This window comes from Amia ocellicauda, chromosome 5, assembly GCF_036373705.1.
Source record: "Amia ocellicauda isolate fAmiCal2 chromosome 5, fAmiCal2.hap1, whole genome shotgun sequence".
NCBI lineage: Eukaryota > Metazoa > Chordata > Actinopteri > Amiiformes > Amiidae > Amia > Amia ocellicauda.
In genome coordinates, this window is record NC_089854.1 from 28,967,822 (window position 1) to 28,992,474 (window position 24,653).

The window sequence follows — 24,653 nt, forward strand, 5'->3', positions numbered from 1 at the left end:
GTTTTTACTGACATTGCCATATCAGAATTTAAAACCACAAATTACTTTTGTGTAAAGTATTTAAGATAATCAATACTTTCTTATAGACACACACAGCTTTGCATTTTACATTATGCTTACCATAATAGAGAGAAAGAAATGGTAACATTTCTCAAAGCGAAAATAAATATAAATATCAAAAAAGACGTATTTTTTTAATTTCTTGAGATACATATTGTCAACAACAACAACAACAAAAAAAGTACCCTGTCGGGCTGATATACAAACTGTTTATCTACAGCCATGTGGACTGCCTAGTCACACATTAAAATATATTTACTAAAGAGGAAATAATTCATAGAAAGTATATGTGCTTATAATCATATAAATCATCATCATCATCATCATCATCATCATCATAACAATACATATAGCAAACTATCACAATTATTTTTCTACATTAAATTTAGATGTTAGGTTGTTACAAAAAACATACAGTACATCATATAAGGCAGAGTGCAGAGCAACTTACCAAGCAAACAGCACCGAACTAACAGGCTTTGAACTACGGCTTCTCTAAACTGAATAAAAAAAAAATGTTTTCCACAGCCACAGCACATATCCTGTCCATATTTGGCATGATCACAACTCTAATGTAAGGTGTCCCTTATAATTTTGGCACAGGGAGATCTTATTTAGTGGTAGTCTAGAATTTTTGACACAAATCCAGAACTAGATCCGCAGAATGAAATAGTGTAACTATGACATTTATTGTGTGATAAACTAATACGGTTCACTGGGTAAGTTCCCAGTTATTGAAAGCATGCTGCAGAGCAATAAATACTGGACATATTTAAATGTGATACCAATGAGCAAGCAGACGAATGCAGTGCAAGCACTATCAGACTGTACCATACAAAATTAATTAATAAATATTATTTACACAGATTTTACTACATTACAAATGCAATTAAACTCCCACATTTCATATCAGATTTGGTCGTGGTTTAGGTCTTTAACTACTAAACTACATCTTATGATACCAGGTGGCCTGTACTCAATAAAAGATTATCATCATATGATTATTATTTGTATTATTAATAAATTAACAGTAATATTTGGCCAGGGAATTGGTGATGAATTCTGGTATGGTAACTTATTAATTTGTTCATGTTTCAGTTGCAGATTATAAAAAAGGACTTTCTTCATTCTTAACATAGGTATTGCTTTAGCTCCGTCAACAAACCATATACTGTAATAATTTAAAATGTATACCATCTTCCATTGAGTTATATTGTAAAAATACTAATAAATTAATAAATTGTATACACAGGCAAAGCTGTTTACTATGTTGAGCAATCATTTGACACCTAATAACCTGGGTTTAGTGTCCTGTGTTTGGCAGGACAATCAACATGTGGACACCCAGTGAATAGATAGGTAACTGGAGTTCTGATACCCTGCTTTTCTTCTTGTTGAAAAACCTCCTGTGAAACCATGTACCCTTTGGGCAAAGGTCTAAAGAGGTCCTTGTAAAATGATAATCATATTGGTGGTTTGCTACAGTTTGGTTCTCATGATGTAAGCTTTCAAATGGGATGTCTTGTAAGACTAATATATCATTATAATTAGTATCTAATACAGGGAGACTGCATGTCCAACTATTCAAAATGCAGGAAAATACAAATTTATTATTTAGTTTTTTTGACATATTTTTGTGTAGTGGAAGATACAGTAAAGGTTTGAAACTAGGTCACATATTTAAGGTATAAGATAGACATATCGGCACCAACTGCCTACATATAAGCGAGTGTGAATTGTTTATTATGTTGCTCACATCAATTATATGTACATTTTTAATACTCTGTACACTGCACAGAAGAACACCACATGTTTTGAAAAGAATGGCTTTTTTTTCATATTCCCACAATCCATCCTGCTTTGACTTTGGCACCAGGAAAAAACTTCAATCTTCAAAAAAAGTCCAAAGCTTCCTATTAACTTCCATGAATATTTTGGGCAGGATTTTACTTTGAGATACTTATATGTGTGAATAAATGTAAACCTTTTGTTTTCTGAAAAGCACAACATTGTAAAATATGAAGCTCTGTACGGTGCTGTTAGATTTCAATGTGTATATTTTTTTAATCTATTTGAGCAAAAATGATTGCACATTTGAATTTCTTCTCTGCAACCATTTGGTAAAATGTATTAAGGGTATGAAAATGTGTGTGCACTGTAATATTGTAATATATTAATAAATACATAAAATATATTTAATAAATAATACAACCTATTATAAATGAGGGGTTGTCAAATTTGGAATTGTGTATACATTTGGAGACATGACATAAAATATAAAAAATGGGAGCCATATGCAGGAGTTGATTGGTTAAACCCAATAACCCCCCCCCCCCTTTAATATACAGTGAACTATACTTAACAAGTACAACATTTTATAAATGCGTCACAAATCCTATTTATGATTGCCATTTGAAGCCTGCGGTCAGTGTAATTTATAAGCTGCTCCCTGAAGGCCAATTATAAGCCATAAAAGTATGTTGCTGGCAAGTATGTCTGGCAATAAAATTTGAATAAGTTGGCAAGTAACTGTAGATGCAGTGCTCTTAATTTATAACACAACATATTAAAGGCAGGCAAACTATTTAATCAATAAGCTTTTCAAATACCCTAATTTACAAATACATGAATGCAAAAAAGGTATGAGCTCCATTGTGGTGGAGTGTTTTTCATTCTTAGAAGGTTTTATTTAAAAATATATATTTAAATATATAATGATATATAATATAAATATATAATACATATATAATACACCTCTACCTATAACACAAATTGGGATATAATAATGTTCAAGAAACAAATTGTTTCAAATGTCGAAACACAAAAACATAAAGCTGGGCGGATTTACAGCATTTTTAAATATTCACTGCACTGCATAAGATCCGTGGCCCTGAAGTGCAAAACACAAGTGCAAAAAGAAAACCACAATTGCAAAAAGCAGAATGTAAAAGCAAAAAGTAGAACGCAAAAGCAAAAGGAAGAACACAAATGCAAAAAGAAAAACACAAAAACAAAACGAGAAACACAGAAACAGAAAAATGTATTATAGTTTCTTCTTCCCCCAGCCGCGTTATTTGGAAGCCCACCGCTGTTATGGGCAAGCTACACGCCCACACAGGACTGAAGCGCTGCTATCGGTTAGCGGTATCCGTTCGCTGTTGTCTGCTCTGTGCTCTCTGCAAGAGAGAAACTCGCAATTTAAAGTATACGTATGATTGGAGACCCGGAAATCAGCTGGCTCCTGGAATTATGATTATTTTGAATGTCACTGTCGCTTCATTAATTAAAACACAAAATAAATATAATGACTCTATTGATTGTAAACTCTTTACAGGGAAGTATAATTAGAAGTGGAGGTGCACTGTATAGAGCGACAAATGTAGATCCTTTACGATAATTTACGATCAAGACCTATATTTGTTAATACAGAATGCAAAAAAACAGCTCTGGGACCAAATGACTTTTAATATCAGAAATAAACACTTGCCCATAACAGCAGTGGGCTTTGAAATAATGCGGCTTGGGGATGAAGGAACTAAAAAAATATATTTTTTTGTTTTGTGTTTCAAATTTTTTTGTGTTTTTCCTTTTGCGGTCTGCTTTTTGTTTTTGTTTCTCATTTCGTTCTTCCTTTTGCATTCTGCACTTTGTTTCTCTTTTTGCATTTGTTCTTCCTTTTGCATTTGCATTCTGTTTTTTGTTTTTGTTTCTTTTTACATTTGTGTTCTTCCTTTCACGTTTCTCTTTTTGCATTTCTGTTCTTGCTTTTGCATTTGCGTTCTACTGTTTTTTTGTTTTTCTTTTTGCAATTGTGTTTTTCCTTTTGCAATTGTGTTTTGGTGCCAGGGTTGCCATATGCTTCTCCGAAACATTAGGGAGTCAATTTCCCCCTATTTCCAAAAATGTTCCCCGATTTTCACAATACCCTTATTATAGAGGAATTGTATATACAGTATTGCCACACTAATGTACTGTATATGGCCCTTAAATGTTCCATTAATTCATATTAACTTGATATAATATTAAACATGTTAACTAACTGAAATAAACTGATTAATACTTCTGTCCCAGGAAATGTAATAGTAACAGGCTGCTGACTAGGTGCATTTCATAGTCTTTTTATGTAATCTTGAGAAGGTGTGCATTTAAGTACAAATTTAAATTGACATGCAGTATGAAAGTCGTTAAGTCATGATGCTTCAAGCCAAAGGTGGATTTCACATATATTGTATTTTCATGTGTGTGCATTTATCCTGCTTTAATTTTATTTTCAAAGTAGGAGATTGATTCAAGTGGGTGTTATTTGGTTTGTTTGTTTTTAAATGCAGCCACTTGCTGAGAAAAAAATAATATTAAAAGATCACTTAAAATTTTAAATATTTGAAAAACTATAGTTAGTTAGAAAACACAAAAATCAAGCAGCTCTCATATTTAAATCCTACTAAAAATCTTGTGGATTCATTGGAAAGATGCTATAGATAAAAATAATAGTGAAATAGTGAGTTGTAACTGAACAGAGGAATTCATGTTGACTCCACTGCAGGCTGTTAAAAGTACTGTTTTATTAATTAAAGGTCTATCTGCCATATTATTGTATATGTTATTTTTTTATTTTTTATGGTGATTACTATTAAATATACAATTTTTTGACAGAATTATTTGGTGAATCGTTAGACAAATTCTGCAACTAGCATTTACTGTTTGCAATACAGCATGCCCCATAAACACCGCATGTAACAATAGTGGAGGGTGTGCACCCCTCTAACAAGCTACAGTATCTTTTAAGTAAGCTTATTTCTTAATTCTATTGTTAAATTAAAGGCAATACAATTTAACCATTGTAGAGATTTGTTTGATTGACTATTAATACCGGAAATGCTCGATGCCAAAGCATAAAAGCTGTAAATAACACGGCAAGATTTGTTTGGCTCCGGAGGACCATGTTATATCAGATTAGAGGTGTATTTAATATTGTTAGGATGCGAGTGCTCAATTATCAAGCACAAACAGCTTGTTTTCATTTGGTACTATAGTAAAGGTACTATATTTGATGTAGCTCAAATATTTATGAAAGTAAAGACAAGCCATACACACGGGTTAAAAAATAATAATTATTGAATGAATTAATACATTAATAAACTAACAGTCTCCACGTATATTATAATGGATATGTTATTATCTTTTCAAATACAGCAGCCATATACATGTACTGATAGTGGCAAAGAAAATTATGACTTGCCATTGTGGTAGTTTGTAATCAACAGATTATTTTGCTTCACATATTTAGCCTTTGGAGTTTTCCTGTTTAAAACGATATCTTTTCTGCAAAGGTACAATCTTCATTTCACAGAGCTATTGCCAATCTCCATATTGTTTTGGCTATTCATAGCAATCATAGCACAGCACTTCAATTGACTATCTGGGTTTCACATGAAATGAAAATAAATAAGAAAGAAGATTGCATGAAATTACTATCATGCCAGATTGGTGCAATGAAAATCTCACTTTTGCCATTTGGTTTAACTTCAGTTTACACCCTTCAGTGGCTCTGGAGGGAAGTGCAAAATGCAATGGTAGGATCACTATCATCTTTCACTAGTCAGATCCCTATAGCAAGCCAAATTATCATTTAGAGATATCTCAAAATGTATTTAAAGATATCTTTAAATGATTTGCAGATATCTTTAAATGATTTAGATATCTTGAAATATTTGAAGATATCTGGAATTATTTGCAGATATCTTTAAATGATTTACAGATATCTTCTAATCAATTAAATATATCTCTAAATGATAATTTGGCTTGCCATTGATCCCTGCTGGACTTCACAGAGACAAAGAGAGCTGTGTCTGTCTTCCTGGTAAAATCTGAGCTGTTCTCTTTCCATTCCTTAAGAAAACATGTTATTGCCAGGAAGCACATACAGAAAGGAACACTTGTCCATGGATCTAGAGATGATTTTCTTTTTAAGTAGAAAAGTTTGGCTTGTGGACATACATTCTTTTAACAATGAATCACTTATGTTTCCCAATTACATTCAAATTCTCTAGCTTTCTTAATTTAATCTATTTTACCAAATCCCTGTAGCACAAGTGAGCAGTATATATATAAAAAAATTCTATATTGGAAGCTCAACCAGTAGTAATAATACTCTACTCTATATAATAATATATAGTACATACCGGTATATGCAGTCTTAGACTGGTCACAGGAGAGATTCGATATTTGCAGTAGACAGTAAATCATAAAATGAGAAGAAATGCTGTTTAGTATGTACAGCTCATATGCAACAATATTATGCAATAGACAATACCAAAATGTGCCACCATTTTATGCAAAGGGTAAGAGTTTACGGTTTTCAGTATTTTGCCCTCAGTGGAGAATCTGGGGCTGGAAACGTGTCATCCAGTACTGTCTAGGGAAAAGAAGAAGGATGCACAGCCTGGTAAAAAACAGGTTGGAAAAATGGTAATTATGGCGAATGAAAACTTAAGGAAACCCAGCTGTAAGAGCCTTATTAATGATCCAATGTCTTTCACAGGGAAACCTGGAGGATCAAATCATCTCACCGACCCTCTGCTGGAGGCTTTCGATAACGAAAAGACAATGAGAAATGACAACTCTAGCTTTGTAAGTTGAAGATATAACTTCTAAGAAGTATAAGTTCATCTCTTGCTCTTTATATAAATACATACCTGTAATTATATCAAATATTGTTCCGTAAAGGGTAAATTAATCGGAATTCACTTCAGAACCTCAGGCTTCTGCTGACACTGAGATTTGAGAGTTATCTCCCCCTATCTTTTTTTTCCCGCTTATTATAGATATAGATATACAATACACAACAGATTACTTAAATTCAGTTTCTATTTACAGACTTGCTGGAGAAGTTCATGGTAACATTCCAGCTTCCTGATGAAACGAGCTACCATATCTTCTACCAAGATCATGTACAACCATAAACCAGAGCTCATTTGGTAAGAAAAAACCCACCATGACTTATTTAACATGGTTCACATATCAATAGCAGAACTCTAAAAACATTCTTAACTTCTTTTGTTTTGTCTTCTCAAACATATGCTTCTGATTACAACCAACACATATGATCACAGTGGCCAGTATTGATGACAAACAGGAGCTGGTTGCCACAGATGTACGTTCTGAGCAGGTATACGTTTGTGACCAAGGGGCAGACTGTACCTTCATGTAACATATTCAAACATGCATCTCATTGCTGTGATCAATAGTGACATGTTCTCAGCAACATGTAAACGAAAACATTGTCGTTAATCTAATTGCATCTTTGGTGATCTGGCAAAATCTGAAAATATTCTTGTGAATGGTTATCTTATCTGTTATAAAAAATAATAAGAAATTCCTATTTGTTACACTGATTTGTGGAGAAGGAAAAGAAGATTTAAGAAAATCACAACTTCTACTTTAGGTTTATCACATATGACAACTCTAACTTACTCTCACACACATTTTCCTTTAGAACTTGGAGACATATTATTAATGGATTTTCTTTAAATACTGTGCAGGTTTTCTCAAAAATCCAGAAACAGTCCTTTCCCCAAAACTGATATCCTGGATAAGATCCCAGACATTAAGGAACATGATGAAGGTCAATACATATAGGGACACATTCTTGTTATTTGAGAGCAAGCAGTGGAATGGTGTATTTTACCGTGTGTGTGAATGCACTGGAGTAGTTATTTACAAGGATTTAGCTGTAATACAAGTTACACACCTTTATACTTGATTATGCCTGGTTTTTACTGTTTTTTTTCTTCAGATCACTTCTGAGATCTGTTTCCCTTTTCCACTATTTTCTCCTATTCTACAGACTCACTCTACTGTGAACTAGACTAGTTCAATTTAAAATAGACTAGTTTAAGAGTAGCGTAGAATCACATCAAAGCTGATTCCAAGACAGCGTTAATAGAAAAAATTAAGAGACCACTTAACATTGATTTCTGAACTTGGAGTGGTCTATTATTTTTTTCCAGAGCTGTATATCATGAAAGAACATATTGGAACCCTGAAGCTGTATTATTTTTGACAGCAGCTAGTGTTTGGTGACCAGTTGCTAAAATGGTAGAATTTAAGAGAAAAAACTCATACTTTACATATACATCTTTATATTTCTTAGAAACTGCAACAGTTGTCCTCTAACCGACACTTAAATCATACAATTCACTAAGTATGGTAAACTTCGAGCTAGTCAAATGTTTGACTTACTGACCAAATACATTAAAAACCATTGTACGTAGATCTTAATACCAGCAAAACAAAATTACAAAAAAAAATCTCCTTGTATAATCTATCATTAAAGTTAAAATAGAAATGATGCTTTCAAAATATTTTAACTGCAAATGTAAATGTGATTTCTTGTCTATCACGCCATGCTTAACACCCAGTACAATTTAGTAACTAGTACCTAGACTTCAGAACTTTAGAAAAGAATGTCAAAAATCAACTTACCAATCATAATAAATTCATCATAATCAAAAAGACTGGAAATCTCCCCAAGCAGAACACTTCTATTCACCTACCTCACAGTAAAGAAAACAATTAACTGTTCTAATTAGTGCTGTAGTTATGGCATGATAACGTGACCCTAGCACAGTGTCAAAAATATTCTTAAGAATTTGTCTCAGTTCCAATTTTAAACCCATGTAAAGCAATTCCAAGATGTGATTGCTGCTGGCAGTGACATTTTTATGTTGATCACATTTGACTGGTAACAAGTCATGTTGAAAATTATGACAGACAGTGGCAAGTAACTGTAGATGCTCTACTTTTACTTGACCACACAGCATATTAAAGCAAGGCACACCATTTTATATCGATGAAGTCAACTAGTTACATGGAGCCTTTCAAAAAAAAGTCATTAAATGTAAATATAGATTATATACAAATAAGTAATACAATTGTTTTGTTGTTACAAAGTTACATTGTAAAATAACACCTCTCTGAACACTTAACTTTCAACATTGAAATGAATAATAATAATGTTTATTAATATTTTCCTCATGTTTTAATATTTAATGCACAGTAGCAAGGGACAGAGCATACTTCCTCAACCATATGTGGCCTTTGGGGATTTCCTATTATATATTTTTTGTTTCTCTTCATGAATACATGTTTTCCTCTGTGAATATATAAGGCTACTTCTATTATTCAATAATTTAGTTCCGCCAGCCTATTCAGAACGTTCATTTTACATTTTCAGGATTACTCTTCTGAGCTGTCTTATTTTATTTTAATAGATGTGTACGTGACATTGCACAAAACCAAAAGCTGTAAAACAACATATGGAATACTTAGCTTGGCTGATCTTTCAATATCAAATAAGGTAAAGATATCACTTTACAACCCCCCCAAAAAATAATGAGACAGGCAATGTGACTTAATGAGATCTAAACAGAATTACATGACCACATATAGAAGACACATTTTGCTGGTGTGGCAAAAACGATCTTTATAAAATCAGCTCCAGCAACCTCTCTAGAGAAGACTGCCAAGTTTCCAACTAGTGGTAAGTGTCCAACTAGTGGTAAGCATACATTTCTTATTTTGTGATTTTTTATATAATTTTAAAATGTATCCTCATAAGTCACTTCATTGATAGACACACTATCACAATCACAATCAGCTGATACTTACATTTATTGTGTTGAATATAAATATTGAATGTGTTACAGTAGACTGAGAAAAATGATATCAAACCCAGCAGGAAGAATCAATGTTTGTTTTTTCCCCCAGTGGTGGACACAATTTAACATTCAACTTCCTGGGGTTGGTGTCAAGCAGGTAAGAAATCTACAGTAAATAATCTACAGTACAATTATCATGAAAACTGCACTGTTCCACAAATGGAGAAGGTGTCTTGTACGAAGATCAGACTGCCTAAAATATGAGTTTTTGACTGTAAATACTGTACTGTACTGACACAATTATAAGGGATACAATTATGTGTGACCTTTCAAATAAGGTGCAGATTTTTTCTCTAAATACCTCAAACACATAATCAGACAAACACTATTTCCAGATGATCACATGTACCCAACAATTACATATGACTGTATATGCGATTACTTTTTACCATTGTTTTTGAGTAATATATAATATGAGGAATTGTATTCTGAGAAACTGGTATTGAGACACCACTCAAACTGCAAGTTGTCTGACAAATGTGATGGCATTTGGATACAAAATGCAGGAGTTATGAGCATTTATAGAACAGTACCGTTTTCAGATCATGTTGAAAATAACCAAAGAATAATTATAAGGATATTAGGCATTCCTGTAATAATCTTTCAATACAAGCAAAATACTCGTTTGCAAATTGTAGCAAGTTAAACTGCTAAATACATGTCAATGTACTCAAGGCAGCAGTCTCCTGTGGTCAGCTTGCTCTTGCCTGGGTGGTGGGCCATCTGACTTTGTTTCTCAGCCACCGGCAGTTTTTGGCAGGCTGGGTTCTCCCTGTGTAAACACAGTCTGTAACCAGGCTTTCTTTTTGTATTTGGTTTTTAAATAAAAGTAGATGTACAAGTAGAACTTATTTAAACATTATGGTTTACCATAAAACGCACAGACAAACCCCACCATACATATCTGCATAATGCGCTGTTTTGCAGTACATTTACATTTAAAGCTAAATAAAACATTCAGCTGTTGCTTTTTACAAGATGTTTGACAATGGCGTTAGTGTTTGCAAACGCGAAGACAACGTTTGTAATTCACTCACTTGATTGGCATACATGAATACGTATTAAACTTAATTTAAGATCTGACAGATTAAGAAACAGACATTCGTAGCAACAGATACAATATATGTGCATACGGAGAAAAGAGTATAACAAATTCAATCCCCAAGTTGATCGAATGTATAATAATTCCGGTGGAAATGCAGCAATTATTGAAACTACTACATGAGAAATCATATGCATGGTACTTACCGAGTAAATACGTGGTCAATTCCTCTTCGAAGACGAGCACGGCAGAAATCCGAGTTTCTTCAAAGCTGGAAATAGCCTCAAACGCTTATCTGGCGCTCAGGCCTTTTTTACCGCAGATTTCCTTGCTTTCTCATCAGGACAGCAGTAATACTGTCCACTGTCCGGTAGCCACCTGCATCCCCAACCCTCTCTGCCCGCACGCATTGTTGCCCTGTTGCTCTACCTTGCGCAGCATAGAGAAACGGTCTCATTGCCCCAGGGACCTTCGCAAGGATCCGGGTGTGTAGCTTGCAGGGATCTGGACAAAAAGCACTGCGATTGACTTTACATGTGCTACACTAGACTGTGCGCACACACGCCATCAAGCGTGGGTTAGCTATATGGTAACACATGCACATGCAATCAAACTACACTAGAGGTACTAAAATGCCATTTAATTCACACACAACTATGTGGCGATTGAATAACTGCACTGTGTAAAAACAAATACAATCTTGTTTTGCTGTAAATGTTAGTATTTATAAAACCATATGTGTTCCTGCTGCCGCCCAAACCTATGCTGTTTCAATTCAAATGTAAAGTCTTAACAACAGCTCATACATAATATATTAATCATACAAGCGTCAAGAATAATATTGATTCATTTTTGCATGACATGCTGTCAGGTTTGCAATCTAATCTAGAATTCTAGGGCATAGTGTAAAGAGGTAAATGCTCCACACACACAGGATATAACAACAATTGTAAATAGTACTAGGTTTACATGGACTTCAACAGAATATTCCTCAAGCAGTACTGCAAGATGTTACACTTCACGTACACGCCAAAGAAAGCTGATTTCAAAAAGTGCATCAGCACAATCTTGTCGCTCAAAGAATGTGATCTGAAAATGTCCCAGTTTACAAAACAAAGCACACATATATAAAGACGATTATAAGAGTAGCCAGTCTTTTCATTATATTGCATACTGTTTTCTCACAGTGAGCTGCCATCATGAGTACAGACGCCGAGATGGCCGTTTTTGGCCCGGCTGCCATATATCTGAGGAAGCCTGAGAGGGAGAGGATTGAGGCTCAAAACAAACCATTTGATGCCAAAACTGCCTGCTATGTAACTGATGCCAAGGAGCTGTACGTCAAAGGTGTTCTCCAAAGTAAGGAAGGGGGCAAAGCCACTGTCAAGACTGAGGCTGGCCAAGTAAGTATTATCAAGTGAAGCAAGAAATATATTATTATTCAGGACATACATTTATTCCGTGCTGTTATTCATGATTTAACCTTTGTTTATCAGACTGTCACAGTCAAGGAGGATGACGTCTTCCCAATGAATCCTCCCAAGTTCGATAAAATTGAGGACATGGCGATGATGACCCACCTGAACGAGCCCTCTGTGCTGTATAACCTCAAAGAGCGTTACGCAGCATGGATGATTTACGTAAGAAAACATTAAACACTAAAAATACATGCTAATGTCGTCTTAATATCAGCTATTGCATTAAATATGTAACATTTGATTTCAGACCTACTCTGGGCTGTTTTGTGCAACTGTGAACCCCTACAAGTGGCTCCCAGTGTACAATGCAGAAGTTGTGACAGCCTACAGAGGCAAAAAGCGCATGGAGGCTCCACCACACATCTTCTCTGTCTCTGATAATGCCTATCAGAACATGCTCACTGGTATGCACAAGTCTCTTCATCAGAACACACCCTTACATATCATTTGAATACAAGATTTAACAATGTCTTTCACCATACACATATCATTTTCTTTTTCTTTACAGACCGTGAGAACCAGTCAGTCCTGATTACGTAAGTTTGAGTTAAATCTTATCCAATACATGTCAAATTGTATATTTATTTCCTCCCCTGCACATCAACAACATGAGATTATCTTTTTCTATGTTTTACCCTCAGTGGTGAATCTGGTGCTGGAAAGACTGTGAACACGAAACGTGTCATCCAGTACTTTGCCACAATTGCAGTGTCTGGGGACAAGAAGAAGGAGGCACCAGCAGCTGGCAAAATGCAGGTTAGAAAATTCTGCTTATAGTGAATGAATGGCTTAGGAAACCCCAGCTGCTTCAGCATTGTTAATGATCCACTGTCCTTAACAGGGAACCCTGGAGGATCAAATCATCTCAGCTAACCCTCTGCTGGAGGCTTTCGGTAATGCCAAGACTGTGAGGAATGACAACTCCTCTCGCTTTGTAAGTCAAAGGCTTAACTTCTAAAATGTATACCTTCATCTTTCACTCTTCATGTAAATACATGATCATATTATATAATGTATTTTTCCGTAAAGGGTAAATTCATCAGAATTCATTTTGGAACCACAGGAAAACTGGCTTCTGCTGACATTGAGACTTGTGAGTTTTTTATAAAATTAACATTTCTCTTTTTTAATGTAATGGCTTATTATATAGTTAAAATTACAACAGTTACCTTACAATCATCTTGTGTTAAACAGACTTGCTGGAGAAGTCCAGAGTAACATTCCAGCTGTCTGATGAAAGGAGCTACCACATCTTTTATCAGATCATGACCAACCACAAGCCTGAGCTCATTGGTAGGACAAACACCATTTTGTTGATTTTATTAACATGGTTTACCTATGTACCAATTACAGGCATTTTCAAACCTTTTATTCTTTGTTTGTTCCCCCCAGACATGCTTCTGATCACAACCAACCCCTATGATTACCCTATGATCAGCCAGGGTCAGATCACTGTGGCCAGCATTGATGACAAAGAGGAGCTGGTTGCCACAGATGTAAGTTCTCCTGATCAGGGAACATTGTCATATTTTTAATGTATTGTTCCTATTACTAACAAGATACATTTCTGATCATTTAGACTGCCATTGACATTCTGGGCTTCACTAATGAAGAGAAAATGGGCATCTACAAGCTGACTGGTGCTGTGATGCACTACGGTAACATGAAGTTCAAGCAGAAGCAACGTGAGGAGCAGGCAGAACCTGACGGCACAGAGGGTAAACTTCAGTTTTACAAGTTACCTTTTTATAACTTATACATAAAGGATTTCTCACTATATAGGTCATATTCAGCTTGTTCTGTGAAGAATCATATAAGCAAGGAGTGCTAACCTAGTCCACAAAATATGAGTATTGCTCAAAATATTCTGTTGTGCGAAATAACCTTTTATATATCTCAAGATCTTCCATTTATATTTATCAGTGGCTGAGAATGTTTCCAAGCCCATGGGTCTGATTTCAATAGATTTACATATTATCCTTGTCATTTACCAAGTACATGCATGGAAGAATGTATTTTATTTTTGTAATGTCCATTTTTTTTTGTTTTCTTACACATTGCATGTGTCAGTTGAGAGTATTAGTAACATTCTATATTGTGATTACAGTGGCTGATAAGGTTGCGTACCTTTTGGGCCTGAACTCAGCTGACTTGCTCAAAGCCCTGTGCTTCCCCAGAGTCAAAGTCGGTAATGAGTATGTGACCAAGGGGCAGACTGTACCTCAGGTAAAAACTTAAAATCTCTTAATTTCCTTGCTACTGATCAATTCTTAACTCATATGCATCTAAGTGCATCTTAGGTCTGTCTCCTTGCTGCTGACACATTTTCAAATGCTCATTACCATTAAAACAAATACAAATTCTCATGAATCCTTTTGCTTCTAAGGTCAACAATGCAGTTGGTGCCCTGTCCAAATCAGTCTATGAGAAATTGTTCTTGTGGATGGTTGTCCGCATTAACCAGATGTTGGACACCAAGCAGCCCAGACAGTTCTTCATTGGGGTGCTGGATATTGCTGGATTTGAGATCTTCGATGTAAGTAAATATTTAATTTTTCATTAATAATTATGTGAAACGTAAGTTTCATTCTTAATTTGAATACCTTGAATAGCAAAAGCTTATATATTAAAACAAACTTGTAAATTCTGTAAATTTTAAATTACAATAATATCATTACATAGTTCAACAGTTTGGAACAGCTGTGCATCAACTTCACCAATGAGAAACTGCAACAGTTCTTCAACCACCACATGTTTGTACTGGAACAAGAAGAGTACAAGAAGGAAGGAATTGAATGGGAGTTCATTGACTTCGGTATGGACTTGGCTGCCTGCATTGAGCTTATTGAGAAGGTTGGTAAAATACCACATGTAAAGTTCTGTATAAACATAACCTTACATCTCTTTCACTCTCTAATCAATTGCCTAATATTTCCACAGCCCATGGGCATCTTCTCCATCCTTGAAGAGGAGTGCATGTTCCCTAAGGCATCAGACACCACCTTCAAGAACAAGCTGTATGACCAACATCTTGGCAAAACCAACTGTTTCCAGAAACCCAAGCCTGCCAAAGGCAAGGCTGAGGCCCACTTCTCCCTGGTGCACTATGCTGGCACTGTGGACTACAACATCAATGGCTGGCTGGACAAGAACAAGGACCCCCTGAATGACACTGTAGTGGGGCTGTACCAGAAATCCTCTGTCAAACTTCTAGCTAATCTGTATGCCACCCATGGAGGAGCTGAAGGTAATTAAGTTTTTCTGTTTTCTTACAAAAACTTATCACAATAACTTATTTTAATATTATGAATTGCCCTGACATAACTGAGCTTTTTATATATTTGAACAGAGGCAAGTGGTGGAAAGAAAGGTGGCAAGAAGAAGGGTGGCTCTTTCCAGACTGTGTCCGCACTCTTCAGGGTAAACATTTCTATTGCTATTCATTTCTATTTGTATTGGAAACTTTCTATTGTCCTTGTTGTATTTCCTGTAGAAACAGAATTAGACCACTAAATTAAAACAAACTGCAAACAATTCAAATTCTCAATAACTGTAGAGAAACAAAATGCAAGAATAATTAATTTTACCATGTCATCACATTTTAATATTTTTGTCCTCGTCACAACACAGGAGAACTTGGGCAAGCTGATGACCAACTTGAGAAGCACACATCCTCACTTTGTGCGCTGCTTGATTCCCAATGAATCAAAGACGCCAGGTACTGACTACATGCTTCACGTAATTCATATTTGAGTAAACTGTTGAGTTTTAACACATATACTTCAGGTATTATTTACTGTTAACATTTAATTTTCATTGTAGGTCTCATGGAAAACTTCCTGGTTATCCACCAGTTGAGGTGCAATGGTGTGCTAGAAGGTATCAGAATTTGCAGAAAAGGTTTCCCAAGCAGAATCCTCTATGGAGACTTCAAGCAAAGGTGCTGAAAATACCATATTAGAAGATCAAACTAAAGATATATACATATTATACTAAAATATATAGGCCATGGGTGTCAAAAAAGCCTAATTTATTCTCTCTGTCATTTTGTAATAGATACAAAGTATTGAATGCTAGTGCCATCCCAGAGGGTCAGTTCATTGACAGCAAGAAAGCTTCAGAGAAGCTCTTGGGATCCATCGATGTAGATCACACTCAGTATAAATTTGGGCACACCAAGGTAGGCACCTATAAGCACAGTATGTGACAAATATGTCTGCAGGGACAAATCTAACTACATTGACCAAAAAGGGCAAACACTTGACCTAGAGCAGAGGAGAAAACAATTGGCTGCAGAAGTCTTGCATAATAAAATGTACACTTGATCTAAATTGCTTTTTTATAACTCTTTCCACCTGTGCTCTCTCCCAAAATGCACTTTCCATGATTCTTAAGTGTACAAAAGGGACATTCAAGGAAAACTGCTCTGACAGGAAGGTTGTTGAAACTATTAAATATATACATATACACACACAATATCTTGAAAAGCACAATCATTATAATCATAGATTATAATGTGTAACTATTATTTATCATGTACATGAAAAAACACAATATGAACATCAATCAAATGGACAAGCACTTCTCCACAATTTACACAGAAATACTATTGCAGTATGATAGTTATAGTATATGAGCAACAGAGAAGTGAAGATAAAGTCATAATTGCTTTTTGTTCCTCAATTACAGGTGTTCTTTAAAGCTGGTCTGCTGGGTACGCTTGAGGAGATGCGAGATGAAAAACTGGCTGCACTGATCACTTGTACTCAGGCACTTTGCCGTGGTTTCGTGATGAGAGTGGAGTTCAAAAAGATGATGGAAAGGAGGTAACAGGAAAATGTGGCAACATTTCAAAACTTAGAATCAAATGGTTTCTTAAACTGTGGAGGAAGAAAATACTAACATTTTATATGACAAATACGTATCTAAGAATGTATACAGCAAAACATGATTCTTAAATATTTCCACTTTACAATATGTTGTCTAAATAACATATCCAATGTAGCTTTATTTTATTTTTCTGTAGTACAGCAGCTTTAACCCTGTCCACCTATTTTATATGATGCATACTTTATGAAGTTATTAAACAAAACTAACCATCTCTCCTACAGAGAATCCATTTACACCATCCAATACAACATTCGCTCATTCATGAATGTGAAACACTGGCCATGGATGAAGCTGTACTTCAAGATCAAGCCACTTCTGAAGAGCGCAGAAGCTGAGAAGGAATTTGCCAACATGAAGGAAGAATTTGTGAAGTGCAAGGAAGATCTGGCAAAGGCAGAAGCTAAGAGAAAGGACCTAGAAGAGAAAATGGTGTCTCTGCTGCAGGAAAAGAATGACCTGCTGTTGCAAGTCCAGTCTGTAAGCATTAATTTAACATGATACATTCAACTGAAACTCAAATTATTACATTTTCAACAGGGAACAGGGAAACAAGGAGTTATGTCATTTTTTTTATTCTGTATAAATATATGTATGAAGATACAATATTAATATTGTTATTTTAATCATATTTTAACAGGAAGCTGAGGGTCTCAGTGATGCTGAGGAAAGATGTGAAGGCCTGATTAAAAACAAAATCCAGCTCGAGGCCAAAGTGAAGGAGATTACAGAGAGACTGGAGGATGAAGAGGAAATGAATGCTGAGCTGACTGCCAAGAAGAGGAAACTGGAGGATGAGTGCTCTGAGCTCAAGAAAGACATTGATGACTTAGAGCTCACCTTGGCCAAAGTGGAGAAGGAGAAACATGCCACAGAAAATAAGGTTTGATCTTACAAAAGTGTTGTAAATTATAATTCCATCATCTGGAATATGTCTTCATTAAGTCTGATTTTTAAAATTCTTCTAGGTGAAAAACCTGACTGAAGAGATGGCCACTCAAGATGAGAGCATTGCCAAGTTAACCAAGGAGAAGAAAGCCCTCCAAGAGTCACACCAGCAGACTCTGGATGATCTGCAAGCAGAGGAAGACAAAGTCAACACTCTGACTAAAGCCAAGACCAAGCTTGAACAACAAGTGGATGATGTAAGTTGGAGAGCCAACTACAACTTCATAAAAAACTGACGCTTCATTCATTTTATTAATATATATTTTTTTTCTCTTTTTTTAAGCTTGAGGGTTCACTGGAGCAAGAGAAGAAACTCCGAATGGACCTTGAGAGGGCCAAGAGAAAGCTGGAGGGTGACCTGAAACTATCCCAAGAATCCGTAATGGATTTGGAAAATGACAAACAACAGTCAGAGGAGAAGATCAAGAAGTAAGAACTGATTAAAAGATATATGAAATTAAATATTATGTAAATGTATTATGTAAAAGGGCTTATTTCAAATATGCTTTGCACATCACAGGAAGGACTTTGAAACCAGCCAGCTTCTCAGCAAGATTGAGGATGAACAAGCTCTGGGTGCTCAGCTGCAGAAGAAGATTAAGGAGCTCCAGGTACACATTTAAAACTAAAATATTTGAATTGACATTCCTTTGATTATTATCACTTGTTTCAGCCTATGTGTACACTCCTTTCCTTACTCTAGGCTCGAATTGAGGAACTGGAAGAGGAAATTGAGGCTGAACGTGCTTCTCGTGCAAAGATTGAGAAGCAGAGGGCTGATCTCTCCAGGGAACTTGAGGAGATCAGTGAAAGGCTTGAAGAGGCTGGTGGTGCCACTTCAGCTCAGATTGAGATGAACAAGAAACGTGAAGCTGAGTTCCAGAAGCTCCGCCGCGACCTTGAAGAGTCGACTCTGCAGCACGAGGCCACCGCTGCTGCCCTCCGCAAGAAGCAGGCCGACAGCGTGGCAGAATTAGGAGAACAGATTGACAACCTTCAGCGAGTCAAGCAGAAGCTGGAGAAGGAGAAGAGTGAATACAAAATGGAGATTGATGATCTTTCTAGCAACATGGAGTCTGTAGCCAAGTCTAAGGTAAAGCATTACCCTGTTAATTCCAAAAATAACAATACACCTACAAATTATTATTTTTAAGAATATTGCTTATTATCGCAATGACAGGCAAATCTGGAGAAGATGTGCCGTACTCTAGAGGACCAACTCAGTGAAATCAAAGCAAAGAGTGATGAGAACACACGCCAGATTAATGATATCAGTGGTCAAAAAGCACGTCTGCAAACTGAGAATGGTATGATTGTTTTTTTACATATATTTTCCATCAAGAAATACATTGAATATATAAATTATTACCCAATACACCTCTTTCCTCCAACCAACAATTTTTCATGTAGGTGAGTTTGCACGCCAACTGGAAGAGAAAGAAGCTCTGGTATCCCAGCTGACAAGAGGAAAACAGGCCTACACTCAACAAATTGAGGAGCTGAAGAGGCATATGGAAGAGGAAACAAAGGTAATGTTAGAAAGTTTCCACCAATACAATGACCAATTACAATTCATTACAGCCAACACTGGACAATTACTATTATTTTTTTATATATATGTTTATTCTCTCTTCAGGCCAAGAGTGCTCTGGCTCATGCTTTACAATCAGCCCGCCATGACTGTGACCTGCTCCGGGAGCAATATGAGGAGGAGCAGGAGGCCAAGGCTGAACTTCAGCGCGGAATGTCCAAGGCCAACAGTGAAGTGGCTCAGTGGAGAACAAAATACGAAACTGACGCCATCCAGCGCACTGAAGAGCTTGAGGAAGCCAAGTAATTTGCAATTTACTTAAGTGTTGTTGTTGATTTACCTACATAAACATTATTAAGTTCTATGCCTGTTTTAATCATGTTATCGTCCCAAAGGAAAAAGCTTGCCCAGCGCCTGCAAGATGCAGAGGAACAAATTGAGGCTGTGAACTCCAAGTGCGCCTCTCTGGAAAAGACCAAGCAGAGGCTGCAGGGTGAGGTGGAAGACCTCATGATTGACGTGGAGAGAGCAAATGCCCAGGCTGCCAACCTTGACAAGAAGCAGAGGAACTTTGACAAGGTGAAATGTTTAATGATATACTTATTTATCAAGGAAGTCTTCATACCTTGAGACATAAATCTGAATATTGAGAAACACACACTGATGTCCAACTCAAATCTTGTATGCCTTTATAAAATATGATAACAGGTTCTCGCAGAATGGAAGCAGAAGTTTGAGGAGGGCCAGGCAGAGCTGGAGGCGGCTCAGAAAGAGGCTCGCTCTCTCAGCACTGAGCTTTTCAAGATGAAGAACTCCTATGAAGAGGCTCTGGATCATCTTGAGACCCTTAAACGAGAGAATAAGAACTTGCAGCGTAAGTCCTATATATTGGAAAAAAAACAATAAAAAACAATTTTATTTTTTGACCTATATGAATATTTTAAAATTTCTCAGCATTTGTGTGAATTATGAAAACTTCATGTGAGGTTTTATTATTGTGTTATTATGCTGTTCTTCTTGTCTTTTTAACAGAGGAGATCTCAGACCTCACTGAACAGATTGGTGAGACTGGAAAGAGCATTCATGAGCTGGAGAAGGCAAAGAAGCAGGTGGAGACAGAGAAGTCTGAAATCCAGACTGCACTGGAGGAGGCTGAGGTACAACAATGTTGTAATTTAATATATGGTTATCATTTGTAAAGTGATATATTCCGGAATGTTGTGCTTATCCCTCTCAATTTTTTATGTTGAATATGTAGGCCTCACTGGAGCATGAGGAGTCCAAGATCCTTCGTGTCCAGCTGGAACTGAACCAGATCAAATCAGAAGTGGACAGAAAGATTGCTGAGAAGGATGAGGAGCTTGAGCAGCTGAAGAGAAACAACCAGAGAGTTGTTGACTCCATGCAGAGCACTCTTGATTCTGAGATCAGGAGCAGGAATGATGCCCTGAGAGTGAAGAAGAAGATGGAGGGAGATCTCAATGAGATGGAAATCCAGCTGAGCCACGCCAACCGCCAGGCTGCTGAGGCCCAGAAACAACTGAGGAACGTCCAAGGACAACTCAAGGTACACAATATCTATCAAATAGTATTACCAGTTCCAATGTGGTATTTGATTTATAAAAGAAAGTGCAATGAGTTTTAAAGTTAAATATTATTGGGCATTTGTTTCTCAAACTATACACAAAATTACACTTTTTGTAAAATCAGGATGCCCAACTGCACCTGGATGATGCTGTCAGAGGACAGGAGGACATGAAGGAACAGGCTGCCATGGTGGAGCGCAGGAACACCCTCATGATGGCTGAGATTGAGGAAATGAGGGCTGCCCTGGAACAGACAGAGAGAGGCCGCAAAGTGGCTGAACAGGAACTGGTTGACGCCAGTGAGCGTGTGCAGCTGCTGCACTCCCAGGTTGACAAGACAACTCCATATTGTTTAAGTTAAATTATCTACATTTTTTTATGATAAAATTATATCTTGCTGAGTAATGAGGAAGCTAAATTGCTTTTATTTTCCAGAATACCAGTCTTATGAACACCAAGAAGAAGCTTGAGAGTGACATTGCTCAGCTCCAAGGTGAAGTTGATGACACCATCCAAGAAGCAAGAAATGCAGAAGAAAAGGCCAAGAAGGCTATTACTGATGTGAGTCAAACTGTCAAACACTATCTGAAACAGAACACTATCTGGATAAGCAGATATATATTTGCAGTAAAAGGGATATATTTGTTCATGCTCTATTTTTAATTATAAAAACTCTTTGAAGGAAAACAAGATCAGCCTTTGTTGATTGAATCATAAACCAACTAAATACATTCCCGTTCATTCATCTTTCAGGCTGCCATGATGGCTGAGGAGCTGAAGAAGGAGCAGGACACCAGCTCTCACCTGGAGAGAATGAAGAAGAACCTGGAGGTCACAGTGAAGGACCTGCAGCACCGTCTGGATGAGGCTGAGCAGCTGGCAATGAAGGGTGGAAAGAAGCAGCTCCAGAAACTGGAGTCCAGGGTAAATTCACAATCTGACATATTTTGATTGCCATTAAAATATATATATACATATATATATATATATATATATATACATATATATATATATATATATATACATATATACATATATATACATATATTATAGCTAATAACTGTTATTATTTCTAGGTGCGTGAGCTGGAGAATGAGCTTGAAGCTGAACAAAGACGTGGAGTCGATGCTATAAAAGGTGTCCGTAAATACGAGAGAAGAGTGAAGGAGCTCTCCTACCAGGTAACATAACGATGGGTGTAAAATAAGTAACCACATCAAGTACTGTCTTTACGAGAGGTTAAATACACATGTATGATCTATATTAAGTATGTGTCATCTGTTGTCTCTGCAGGCTGAGGAGGACAAGAAGAATGTGAACAGACTCCAGGATCTGGTTGACAAGCTGCAGCTCAAAGTGAAGGCTTACAAGAGACAGGCTGAGGAAGCTGTGAGTAAAATTTAATTTTCTTATTTCTTAGCGGTAATTAAAGGCCTCATTTACTTTGCAGAGGCAAAGTGACATTTTTCACATGAAAATGAATTGGCCATTTATTATTTGCACAAATAAAGTCAGCTAAATCATTCATTAGCAAGTTCAATTTATATAAAGGCCAATGGAAATAAATGTAAAACAAAACTGATTTCATGTATTATCTGACACAAGGCATGTTATTGTTCATACATTTTTATATCTTCATTCCAGGAGGAACAGGCCAATGCCCATCTCTCCAAGTTCAGGAAGGCTCAGCATGAGCTGGAGGAAGCGGAGGAGCGTGCAGACATCTCTGAATCCCAGGTCAACAAGCTGAGGGCCAAGAGCCGTGATGCTGGCAAGGTATTTCCCATTAATTGAACTAAATTAAGTAAAAATATGTTAAACTCGCTATTTCACAGCTATTATTATTATTATTATTATTATTATTATTATTATTATTATTATTATTATTATTATTATTATGTCTATAGGAAGGCACTATTGAACACATTTATTACTTGATTTGGTTTTGTACTCCATAGGCTTCAGACATCCACCATGATTTGTGATATATATAGCTAAAAGTTACAAATATAATCAACAGAACAGGGAAATCACAGAGACTTTACTTACACTCCTTAATTATTTACACTCCTACTAATACAGAAGAACATGTAAACCAATCAGTTTAGAAACTTGTCCTTAAAATATATTTTTTTATAATTTCAAATATTTGCAAAAATTAATACATAATCTTTCTATATCTTTTTCTATTAAATATAGCTATAACAAGCACAGAAATCTTAATGGATTAACGATTTGCTTTGTTAATTTCTTTGTTTGTTTGTTTTTAAAGGGCAAAGACGCAGCAGAATGAAGAGAAAACAAGTGTGTGTACCCAAAAGATTCATACAATATGAATCTTATTGTGTAAATATTGACTTCAGCACTAAATAAAAAACATCCTACTTGCATCCTTCTTCCTCTCTTTGTGGAATTTCTTTTGTGATGTGAGTATCTCTGTGGTTTTCCCTATAGTGCTTTATAGATCAAATCCAGGAGTGTTCTGAGAGGTGACATCTGGACCATTTGCTGTTTGTTTTTTATCTTATAAAAAATATTGATGTGCAGGTTTTTTGAGTCTGGCCCATTAACACATCCCTATCAACCATAACAACGATTATCACTCCCATCCAGGGTTGTCAAACATAAATGTGTAGTTTTACTGACATGATTGACTAAGTTGGAATTATTTTTACTGACATGTCCTATTTTTTAATGACACTCCTATTTTGGTCTTAAAAAGAATGAAAACCCAAACATATATACTCACCCTATTGTGCAGCTACCCTGTTGGCTTTTGTGGTCATATATGGTAATATTTGCAGCATTTATCATTTACCATCAGAAGTTTTTGCTATCTTTCACTGTTGTTTTCATTGTCAATATCCCATTCAGCATTTCTGTTGACAGCTGATTTCTGATGTCCATCTTTATCAAGTTCATACACCTCTGGTTTTTGCACCTGACAACTTTAGCTATTTTTGAGTCAGAAAACCAGTCCCTGATGCATTCACTCACATCATCCAAAGGTACATTGTTAAAAATTTACAAAATTAAACATTTTCAATTCTGTTTCGGTTACCTATTTATTCAAACTGTTGTTCTTAGGAGCCTCTTTTACAAGGAAATGAGCTATTCCTGACCTCTGTCTCCTAGCTTTAGAAACTGCATCATGCTTCATGCTGGTATGGCTCCACACATCCCTAACACCACCAGAAGCAATAGAAAATTACTTTTTGCACCACATACTGTATTCATTTTTACAGTTATCTTTGTCCATACATATCCATTTTGGATGCCGTTAACTATTGTTTGTCTGATATTAAGTGTGTAGTCGATTGGTTCACACTTTTGATTGTCAGGCACATTGACCTATCTACTCTCTTCACCAGAGGAAAGTTTGATGGCAGTCAGAAATGTAGC

At 36.1% G+C, this 24,653-nt stretch overlaps 1 protein-coding gene across 1 annotated transcript; it reads left to right on the plus strand.

The window, feature by feature from the left end:
- Positions 1–12,014: 12,014 nt before the first annotated feature.
- Positions 12,015–23,618, plus strand: LOC136750003 (myosin heavy chain, fast skeletal muscle-like). The gene is given in 39 exon segments (XM_066704704.1): positions 12,015–12,224; positions 12,318–12,461; positions 12,547–12,703; positions 12,808–12,835; positions 12,941–13,055; positions 13,141–13,233; positions 13,329–13,392; positions 13,494–13,592; positions 13,692–13,795; positions 13,879–14,017; positions 14,407–14,525; positions 14,686–14,835; positions 14,982–15,152; positions 15,240–15,554; positions 15,651–15,719; positions 15,930–16,017; positions 16,122–16,239; positions 16,356–16,479; positions 16,989–17,125; positions 17,411–17,666; positions 17,827–18,069; positions 18,155–18,331; positions 18,418–18,563; positions 18,655–18,745; positions 18,838–19,227; positions 19,315–19,441; positions 19,545–19,663; positions 19,771–19,967; positions 20,061–20,244; positions 20,374–20,539; positions 20,698–20,822; positions 20,924–21,232; positions 21,376–21,579; positions 21,687–21,812; positions 22,005–22,175; positions 22,328–22,432; positions 22,545–22,640; positions 22,896–23,027; positions 23,524–23,618. Coding segments are annotated over 39 exon segments (5,823 nt in total). The 5' UTR covers positions 12,015–12,020; the 3' UTR covers positions 23,545–23,618.
- The last annotated feature ends 1,035 nt before the right edge of the window (positions 23,619–24,653 follow it).